Source organism: Chiloscyllium plagiosum, chromosome 16, assembly GCF_004010195.1.
Source record: "Chiloscyllium plagiosum isolate BGI_BamShark_2017 chromosome 16, ASM401019v2, whole genome shotgun sequence".
In the NCBI taxonomy this organism is placed as follows: Eukaryota; Metazoa; Chordata; class Chondrichthyes; order Orectolobiformes; family Hemiscylliidae; genus Chiloscyllium; species Chiloscyllium plagiosum.
The window spans coordinates 68,437,154-68,448,171 of record NC_057725.1 but is presented as its reverse complement, the minus strand read 5'-3'; the positions used below and the strand labels follow the sequence as shown (position 1 = coordinate 68,448,171).

Sequence of the window (11,018 nt, the reverse complement as noted above, 5' to 3'; positions counted from 1 at the left end):
CCCCCCCACCTCAGCTTTCACCTCCCCAGCTGTCACCCTCCCAGCTCTCTTACCTCCACTTACCTCCCACTGCCCTCTTATCCCTTCGCGCTCTGTCCTATCCCCCCTGTCACGGGAGAAGTGGAATCCTGGGGGATGACTGGGCGTTAGGGAGAAAGTGGAAGGTGACCTCTCTCTGTTTCTCGTCCCCTCTTTCCTTGTTGCCTGCACTTTCAACGAGATTTTTTTATATTGTTGATGGGGAATGTTTCTTTACTCCTCCTGACTGCAGGCTTCCATTCTGGAGATTACAGAAAGCTGCTGATATCATTGCAAAACTCGAGCACAATGCCAGATCATTGTCCAACAAACTGAAGCAGCATCAGCTGGGAGATGGAGTCCTCGATCTCACTGAGCAATACACACAGCTGTTACTTGCAGAGGTATGAGAGTGTTCCCAGCAGACCCAGGCCCCGGGTGAGCTTCCCCAGTTGGTTCCTTCCAGACAGGATATCCCAAATCATTTAGCTCAGCTAAGGAGGGATGAACTAGTTCACCTTCATTATTTGTCCACTTCTCAATTGGTCATTACAAGTTTAATTCCTATGGATCCCTTTCTCCCAGACTCAAATAGAATCATTTTTAATAGTAATCAATTTAACCAGACTTTTTGACTTCTCAGAAGAGTGAATTTATTAATGACTAAATATTGGAAGTAGTAATGCAACAAACATACAATGAAGTTGATTTCCAAAAAAAAAAGCTAAAAGCTCTATGGTTCAGTCTCTGGGTCCTTTGTGAATAGGAGAAGGAAGAACGTTTCTGCTGTTAGTGGTTTTTACCAGTAATCTTGACATTGGTAATTACACCACTGATTTCAAGATTCTCGGTTTTGCATTTCGTTGAAAATCTTTATATTGATTCCTTTCTAAGAGTGGCTGGCTGCTGGCATTTAGAGTGAGTGGTTGTCCTTTTCCTTTCTTTACCTGTGTTGCAATCCTGTTTAATGGCTGATTTCAAAACTGTTACTGTAATAGTAGACTTCAATGTTAAGGCACAAACATATACGAACTGTAGGATAGAAACTCATGTTTAACCCCAGACCCTACATATACCTGAAAGGGAAAAATGGAGGTTTGTCTCACCCAGATGACTATCTTTTCTTCCATCATTTTTGCAGACTCAAATGCTCATGGGAGATTACGTTTCAGTTTGTAGTATATTTCTCTTTTACGTTCATCCCTTTGAAACTTCCTTGATACTGTTATCAGTTTTTGGACACATTGTTTGTGTTAAAAACATTTTACCCAAGTGGCCTTGTCAGTAAGATTGACATGGGGACACAGAATTTGAATTTAACTTGATTTTATTCACAATATATTCCTTACTAAAATCACCATGTGAGCATTTTCCAAATTCCCACAATATTTACTCTCTATCTAGCTCCATCTGTCTGAGAAAGGATATTACCTGCAGCAAACCCCGTCTTTGAGCTGGGCCATTGGAGTCTTCTTCCTCTCTGACATAGGGCTGGCTTTCTTCCACGAAGGTAGGTCTCACTGGTCAGGGCGGATCTTCTGGGTCTTCTTGGGTTGCTGCACGTTCTTCTTGCTGTGACTCTTCATTGATGGGATGGCTTCCATGTGTGTTTTATCTCCCTTGACCCAGACCTTCCAGAATGTTCTAAGCTTTTGGCCAATGGGGTCATGCGTGGGGTTTTAAGCATCCAATGGGGTAGTGCCAGCACTCTTCACTGTTGCCATGCTGGGGAGGTGTAAAGTGCACATCTTCAGGCACTGGCTGGAAGTCAAGGTGCCAGAAAGTCTAATCGATTCTTCTCCAATACATAACCCTTGGGCTGGTTATAACTGGTTCCCCTTGAACCTTTGTGACCTCTTTGACCTTGGTTTCCATTGTCCTCTGTAGCCAATAGCTGCTAGTTGCTTTTTAATTTGGCTTGTCCACTTTTCTGTCAGTCCTGATTTCTCTAGCTGTGTGTTAATTTAGAATGTACAATTTTGGGCTCATGGTTGTTTGACCGTCGTCCCTCCTGTTGATCCCTTGAAGCATCTATGAAAATAGAATCACAAGCTCAAACCACGGTCTCATGTAGGCATGTAGAAGGTCTCAGAGCATCTGGGTTTGACATTGTACATAGACAATAGTACCCGATAAAATAAATTTTTTCCTTCTGCACATCAATAAGCTTAAAAGTACTATGTTGAAACAACTTAATACATAAAATAAGAATTAGCCACTTTACATATATTGGTTTGCCATCTTTGGTAATTAGCAGCATTCGTTAGTGTAAAGTTGAAACCGCACAACAATTTGCATCGTCCATTCACGACAGAGTCTGGATTAATTAGTTTTTTGGTTCCTGGTGTTGGATCATAGATTAGTGTCTGGATTTGTCCTCCTTTCAGCAGATGAAGTTAACAGTGAGGATGGTGTGGTAGATCAATGTAAACAGGATGAACAACACAACCAGCGCAACAGGGCACATACGCACGGGTATATCTGCGTGTTTAAGCACTACTCCCAGCAGTCATCCCACGAATTAGTCACTGATTTCCCTGATACCCTTTTGAATTTGTTGTCTGCCGATTAACAGTAATAACAACATTTTGTGCATTTGCCATTTCATCCGGACCTGCTGTAATTTTTCTGTTCAGGGTTCAATGCCAGTGTCATACTTCTCCCAATAATCTGCTAAGGTTTGTCACTGACATTGACAAAGTTCTGACTCCTGCTGTGGATGCCTGTGACTCATTTAGGCCTAGCCTGGCTGGGATGTGTGGCCTAATACAAGTGGTGGTTTTGGATATTACATCTAAAGGTCATGTAATGATAGTATTTTCAGAAAGTTCTGATGCAGTATTCTCCCTTCCCCCATATGCTACCCTGATGATGCCTGTGTTCAGGCTCTGGACTTCCAACAGTACAATTTAAAGCAGCATTTGCCTGTAAACTACACAAGGCATGTTCATTTGAATATACAATATTTGCACAACTTCTTTTGTCTGCTGACATTTATCCAAGAGTGATACATAGAAGCATTCCGTCTTTCTCAACAGCTGGCAAAAGGGTGCCATTATATTCTAACCATGCTCCCCCTTTGGATGATGCTGACATTTTGTCTTTTCCCATTTCTGACCACCAACACAATCCCTTAAGTCTGACAATTGTAGCTTGATGACTATGAACATCGTGGCATTGATTTTTGGTTCTGCACCAGTATCACATACTGTCCACCTTTGAGAACCAGACCGTCCTTAGCACTTACCTTCTTCTCCTGCTTGCTATTCAAGGTGGATATCGTTCTCTCCTGTACTTGCTTTAACTTGCTGCTCTGAGGCCGGACCCGATCCTCAGCCTGGCTCACAACAATGGCATCTATTTGATCCAGAATGGGGACTGCCATGGATCTCCTTCATGGACTCCTTGCTTAGATATTTTATCTGCGAGGAGAAAGTGAGGACTGCAGATGTGGACCTGATGAGGGAGTCACGGAGGGAGTGGTCTTTTCGGAACGCTGATAGGGAAGGGGAGGGAAATATATCCCTGGTGGTGGGGTCCGTTTGGAGGTGGCGGAAATGACGGCGGATGATCCGCTGTACATGGAGGTTGGTGTCGGGACACCACCCACGCCCTCCACCTTCTCCATGATTTTCGTTTCCCCGGTCCCCAACGCCTTATCTTCACCATGGACATCCAGTCCCTGTACACCTCCATCCACCATCACAAAGGACTCAAAGCCCTCCGCTTCTTCCTTTCCCGCCGTACCAACCAGTACCCTTCCACTGACACCCTCCTTCGACTGACTGTGAGGCAGCAGTGCCAACCACTGAGCCACTGTGCCACCCAATCTCAGACCGAACAGAACCTCTGACACTCCTGTTTATTTTTTTGATTTTTTTTAAAATTTTTTTTCTTCCCACACTACCACACTCCTGTTTATATCTGTCAGGCAGTGCTCCCTGATTGGACCAGATTACTGGTCCCAATCTGAGGGCTCATTTTCTATGAAGTCCACCTGGCCTTTATTCCAATCACTACAGAACTCTTATTACCTGGTGGATAATGTTCAGCATTGTGGGTTGGGGTAAGCCCTGATACCTAGTAAAACCTTGTTATCTGTCCAGTTGATGCCTCCTTATTAAAAAATGCAGATGAAGATGTTTATCCATAGCTGACTGCCTGAAAGGGCAGGACAAGGGGAAAGGGGTGGTGTTGGTGGGCAGTGTTGGTGATGGGGGATTCTTATAGCTTTGGAAGCATCCACCCCTAATCCAGTCCATAGAATCCATACAATCCATATAGTGTGGAAATGGGCCCTTCAGCCAAACAAGTCCGCACCGACCCTCCAAAGCGTATCCCACCCAAACTCATTCCCCCTGCAGTGCAATTCCTTTTTAATAATGTGCTGAAAATGTGTTCCTGGAAAAGCGCAGCAGGTCAGGCAGCTTCCAAGGAACAGGAGAATCGACGTTTCGGGCATAAGCCCTTCTTCAGGAATGAGGGAAGTGTGTCCAGCAGGCTAAGATAAAAGGTAGGGAGGAGGGACTTGGGGGAGGGGCTTTGGAAATGCGATAGGTGGAGGGAGGTCAAGGTGAGGGTGATAGGCCGGAGTGGGGTGGGGGCGGAGAGGTCAGGAAGATGATTGCAGGTTAGGAAGGCGGTGCTGAGTTCAATGGATTTGACTGAGACAAGGTGGGGGGAGGGGAAATGAGGAAACTGGAGAAGTCTGAGTTCAATTCAGTTTCCTCATTTCCCCTCCCCCCACCTTGTCTCAGTCAAATCCCTCGAACTCAGCACCGCCTTCCTAATCTGCAATCTTCTTCCTGACCTCTCCGCTCCCACCCCACTCCGGCCTATCACCCTCACCTTGACCTCCTTCCACCTATCGCATTTCCAATGCCCTTCCCCCAAGTCCCTCCTCCCTACCTTTTATCTTAGCCTGCTGGACACACTTTCCTCATTCCTGAAGAAGGGCTTATGCCCGAAACGTCGATTCTCCTGTTCCTTGGATGCTGCCTGACCTGCTGCGCTTTTCCAGCAACACATTTTCAGCTCTAGATATTTTATCTGCCCGTATGTTCCCTTTTGGGGAAGTTAGGTGGTGGGCTCCAATATTAATTCATGACCTTGGGCAGGTTGGAGCATATGATTGAGCAGTGGTACAGATGGAGATGTTTCCCCATCTGCCAAGACAAACCCTCTATCTTCCTCCAGTGGCAGGAAGTCCGTCAAGTCATTTTAGACATACACGCTGTCTCAGTGTATGTCTGCTGGAATGTTTTTCAGGATGGCTGACCAAATAAGTTTCAGCTGCTAGTTTGGCAGCCTTAGCTCTCGTTTTGTTGGGGAGCTTCTACAGCAACTCTCTTTGGGATTGGCCTCTTTGGTTCTCTGACTGACAGAACTGTTCTGTGGAAGGGTCACTCGACTGAACATTAGCTCTGATTTCTGATCACAGATCCTGCCAGACCTGCTGAGCTTTTCTAGCAATTTCTATTTTTGTCAGATTTACAGCACCGGCAGTTCTTTTCAGTTTTTATTTGATTACTCAGTGGAACTATTCTGTCTTGACCTCCATGTGACCAGTACTTTCATTTCCAAACTTTTTACAGTTTTATTTTCCTCTCTGAATCTCCCAGCGAAGGCCCTTCTCCAGAGGGGAAATAAAAGTAAAAGAGAAACAGTAATGGTTCAGAATGAGGATATTGGTCACCTAGAAGCTCTTGAGGCATACAAGATATACAAGGCCAGTATCCACATAGGTGTCCATGTGTCGGACCCCAGAAAGGAAAACTAGTAAAACATGTGAATGACACAACCCATTCTGTACACCTCAAAATGGGGCTCCACAACATTAATTTCCAAGTATTACTTTTTCTGCACTCCGGGCCTCTCTGTGAGGTTAACTGTCTTTGATTCACCATCCCTCCAGTGCTTTGGAAAAATAACTGGATTTTTGTACAGCCAGGTTGTAGTGAGAATAAGTGGGTGGTGAGGGAAATGAAATGGTCAGACATTGAGAGCTGACCGGTTGTGGCAGACGTGCGATCTCGATTAGCATTAATGGTGGTTGGGAGGCAGTAACCGTGCTCTAGGAACAGCTGGACTCAGGATCAACAGAAGGTCAAAGAGAAGGCCTCAACTGTAAACATACTGAATGCTGAGGCCAGGGATTTTCACACATCTCTAATCCTTAGAACAGATGCTCTCACTCATTAGCATTTGGTCTGTGCAGCCACGCCTACAAGTGGCTGTTTGGAGCCATGAACCAGCTGGGAGCTGATACATACAGCCTCTGGGCTTTTCACAAGATTGGCTCCCTGCCCAAGTCCATTCCTGATCAAGGTTTCAAATGGCTTGGGGAATGCATCGCCTGCTGGCTGATGTAGTGAATTCTCTGAATGTTTCTAACACTGCTTGGCTCCTTCCCCATCCTCCAACCTACCTGTTGTCATTGTTCTAGCTGCTCAATGTGCCGCCTCAGCAGAGCCCACGCTTGGAGTGCAGGGAGGCCAAGGGCAGATTATGAGTGTGTGTGTGTGGGCCCTTGCCAGTCAGAGAACTATCAGACCAAGGCCCCCAGTGGTACAGTCTGCCCTGCTGAGTTGAATAGGACTAGACAGGGCAGAGCACAGCAGTTCAGGCAGCATCTGAGGAGAAGCAAAATCGACGTTATTGCCCGAAACGTCGATTTTGCTGCTCCTCAGATGCTGCCTGAACTGCTTGCTCTTCCAGCACCACTAATCCAAAATCTGGTTTCCAGCATCTGCAGTTATTGTTTTTACCTCGACAGGGCAGGCAGACCCAGTTATAGGATAGGAGAAAGTGAGGACTGCAGATGCTGGAGATCAGAGCTGAAAATGTGTTGCTGGAAAAGCGCAGCAGATCAGGCAGCATCCAAGGAGCAGGAGAACCGACGTTTCAGGCATAAGCCGGGCTCATGCCCGAAATGTCGATTCTCCTGTTCCTTGGATGCTGCCTGACCTGCTGCGCTTTTCCAGCAACACATTTTCACCAGTTATAGGATAACCTGATTCTCAGAAGTCGGAGCTCCCAACCAAAGAAATGCCTTGGGAAGGTAAGGTTATGTGATGATGCACATATTGAACTACAAATGGCAGAAGTTTGCAGCTAGGGCAGTTGAAGGTCAGAGATCATGTGGTAACCTCTCTGTCCAGTCAGAATTGATAAGCCAAAAGGCACTAATTATTGAAATCAGCATTAGAAGCCACAGCCTATTGTTTCAATGCTGGTTCTGCCTCATTCCTGACAAAAACTAAACCAGGCCCTTGTTTCTCATGATTTGGAAGTGCCGGTGTTGGACTGGGGTGGACAAAAATAACACAACACCAGGTTATAGTCCAACAGGTTTATTTGGAGGCACGAGTTTTCGAAGCACTGCTTCTTCATCAAGTGGTTGTGGACCAGAATCATACAACACAGAATTTATAGCGACAGGATTGCAGTGTCATTGGAATGTGATATTAAACAAATTTAGCTTGAGTCTTTCATCTTTTAGACTGGTCATGTTAGTCTTGGTTCTTTCATATGTAAATCCCAGAACATTTTTTAAGTTACATTCTCAAGATAGCTTGTAGCAATAGGTGCCATCTCAGCTCAGATAATGCATTGAAGGTGTGAAGGTAAAGTCTGTTTGTGTCCCAATCTTGGGTCAGACTGATTCTATTTCTAAAGTGAGATTTACAGAATTTTACATGGATTTATGCCATTTTTGAGCAAAATAAAATGTAATGTGACTTCTGATTTTCATAGAGCCAGTGATACTACTCGTTGTTCCTGTTTGTGTTGTTCAGCTTTTCTTTCATGGACTACAGTTGCTGTCCCAGAACTTGCTTATCCTGATGCATAAAGGCCAAGTTTTGTTCCAAATTAGCCACTTGCTGATCTCGTTCCACAAACTATTTTCAGTAGTTCACATTGTTTTAATGCTTGCAGTTTTATTTCTTAAAAGTCACCAGCTCACATCTTGAACCTTCTGTTTTTGTACCCTGGATTCTTCCAATTCTGTCAGTCTTTTAACCTTCTGTTGGTCTAGTATATTTCTTCCTTCATAACCTGTTCTAATGACCAGGTCTTCAGTGCTTTTTTCCCTTTGTTTTTTTCTTGTCTTCCACATACTGCTTTAGTAGTTGCTTGGCATTGTTTGTCCTTCTTCAGTTCTTTCATTTGAGCATCATTGTTAGTATTTATTTCTGAAAGGATTCTCTTGAGTGATTTGTAGCTTCTTGGATTGTGTGCTGCTCATAATCTATTTTTGCAAATCTGGCATTTTCTCCAGCATTCCTTTGAATTCAAGCCAGCATTTCTGTAGATGTTCCTGCTGAGTCTGATCTATTTTACAAGCAAACTGCTTAAGAGCTCCCTTTAAACTAGCAATCTTTTCACTGGATAGCAAACTTACCGTTTTCAGAATACAGAACATACTGTTCACCCTGCTTCCTTTCTTTCTCTTTCAGCTCTTCATTCATCTTTGTGAGCTGAGCAGAGTTATCACATAAAGATTTCATTATCTGAATTGAATTGAATTGAATTTATTGTCACGGGTACCAAGGCACAGTGAAAAGCTTTGTCTTGCGAGCAATACAGGCAGATCACAGAGTTAAGTAGCATAGATAAGTAACTAATAGGTAAACAGCAGCAAAAACAAAACACAAGTACAGGCGAATGTTAAGAGTTTGTGAGTCCATTCAATATTCTAACAATAGTAGGGTAGAAATATTTCGAAACCGGCTGGTGCATGTGTTCAGGCTTCTGTACCTTCCCCCCAATGGTAGAGGTTGTAGAAAAACATTGCCAGGGTGGGATGGATCTTTGAGAATGCTGGCGGCCTTTCCTTGACAGTGGGCCTGGTAGATGGATTCTATAGATGGGAGGTTGGCCTTTGTGATTGTCTGAGCCGAGTTCACCACTCTCTGTAACCGTCTCCGATCTTGAATGGTACAGTTGCCATATCAGATAGTGATACATCCTGACAGAATGCTCTAGATGGCACACCTATAAAAGTTGGCAAGGGTATTCACCATCATGCCAAATTTCCTCAGCTGCCTGAGGAAGAAGAGACATTGTTGGGCCTTTGTAACCAGTGCGCCCACATGAATAATCCAAGAAAGCTTGCTGTGGATGACCACTCCCAGGAGCTTGACACTCTCCACTCGTTTCACCTCTGTGCTGTTAATGTGTAGGGGGGGGCATGAGTAACATCCTGGTGAAAGTCAATAATGAGTTCCTTGGTTTTGCTGGCATTGAAAGCTAGGTTGTTCTCAGTGCACCATTTTTCCAGGTCTTCCACCCACCGTCTGTAGTCTGTTTCGTTGCCATCTGCGAACTTGTAAATAGCATTGGTCTGGCATTTGGCGACACAGTCATGGGTATACAGTGAGTACAGTAGGGGGCTGAATATGCACCCCTGGCGGGGGGGGGAATCCAGTGTTGAGTGTTGGTGAGGATGAAATATTGTCCCCAATCTTCACTGATTGTGGCCTGTGGGTCTGGAAACTGAGGATCCAGTTGCAGAGAGTAGGGCTTAGTCCGAGATCACTAAGCTCAGTAATCAGTCTCGAGGGAATATTAGTGTTGAAGGCTGAACTGTAGTCAATGAGTAGGATTCTTACGTAGCTGTTCTTGGTATCAAGGTGTTCTAGGGAGGAGTGAAGGGCAAATGATATGACATCTGATATGGATCTGTTGGTCCGATAGACAAATTGGAGTTGGTCAAGAGTAGTGCGGGAGGCTGGAGTCTCTCAGGTTTGGATTTAACCTGAGCTAGCTGTTCAGCTTTTTTCTTCCTGAACTTTCATTTGTCTCTCCCCAGCAGAAAGCTGAGATTTTAGCTCCACTAATTCAAAAAAAAGAACTGTTCCATTCTTTACTAATATTTAATTCTGCTAATGTTTCCTGAACAGCCTGCTACAGTTTCTGTTGTTTCTCTGGTCTCTGATAGATTGCTTCGATTGTGACTTGTACAAGGTCACGGTATGCTGATATATGTGTAGTCACTGTTCCAGTACTGGCAACAGTAAAATATCTACAAATCTAGGTGGATTGATTGTACTTGCACTCCAGTACTACAGATCCTGCATGTGGAATTTATGAACCATTGTATCCTGAAAGATGTATATTTGTTGGTTTTATCATAAATTCCCATGTCTATGGATACAGGCTTATTTCTTGAAATTTACAAAGTTAGTGTATTGGCAACTGCCTCATGTCAATCTTAACTAATAATGAACAGTCACCAGTTTTCTGAGGAAAAATTGTTATAATTTTTGCAAATGCTTTGTATGATGTGATGACATTGATATTTTTCACAAAATTGACTGTGTAAAATATGTGTTCAACAACGTTTACTGTGTATATTGTTTTATGCTGGTTGGTCAATCACTTCATATACATGCCTGTGGGAGGATACTAGATTAACTTTATTGTGGTTTGAAGATGCTCCTTGTGTAAGGGCTACATGTATTTTTATTGAAAAATATGATCTGGAAAATGGAATTTTGGACAGCTGTATTACAGCAAGTCAATTTCTGACTAAGTGAAGATCAAACCTAGAACTGCGAAATGTTCACTTATTGGTTTCACAATGTCATTTAACTTTTGATGAAGCTGGATTTGATGTTTTTGAGAGATATGCGGGCAGCTGGGTGAAAACAAACTGCCCAACAACAGCTTTTGGAGTTCAGTTGCTGTTTGTCAGAGAACTAAGAGAAGGAGAGTTGTACGAGACCTGTCTGTCTATCTCCCTTTTGCAAGTGGGAAATCTGCCACTCAGCAACCCTGAAAAGAAAAACTTGTAGTTCTAATATAAGCCTAGGTCCAACTGATTGGCTACTGAATTGAGATTACTGCTCTTGATACAGTATGAGATCATTGTCAAAATCCAAAAGAGCTGTGAGAAAGGTACCTAATTTTCTTTTTCTCTTTCTCTCTCCCTCAGTCTCTCTCTCTCTCTCTCTCTCTCTCTTTCTTTCCCTCTCTTTCTCTCTCTCTCTCTCTCT

General features: G+C 43.9%; 1 protein-coding gene across 2 annotated transcripts in view; it reads left to right on the top strand.

Moving 5' to 3' along the window:
• si:ch211-236l14.4 (SITS-binding protein) overlaps positions 1-11,018 on the top strand; it is an 86,795-nt gene that overhangs the window by 41,748 nt on the left and 34,029 nt on the right. For both annotated transcript variants that reach the window (XM_043706293.1, XM_043706292.1), the window contains exon 4: positions 272-422. In XM_043706293.1, coding sequence (XP_043562228.1) covers positions 272-422 — 151 coding nt within the window. The remainder of the gene's footprint in view (positions 1-271; positions 423-11,018) is intronic.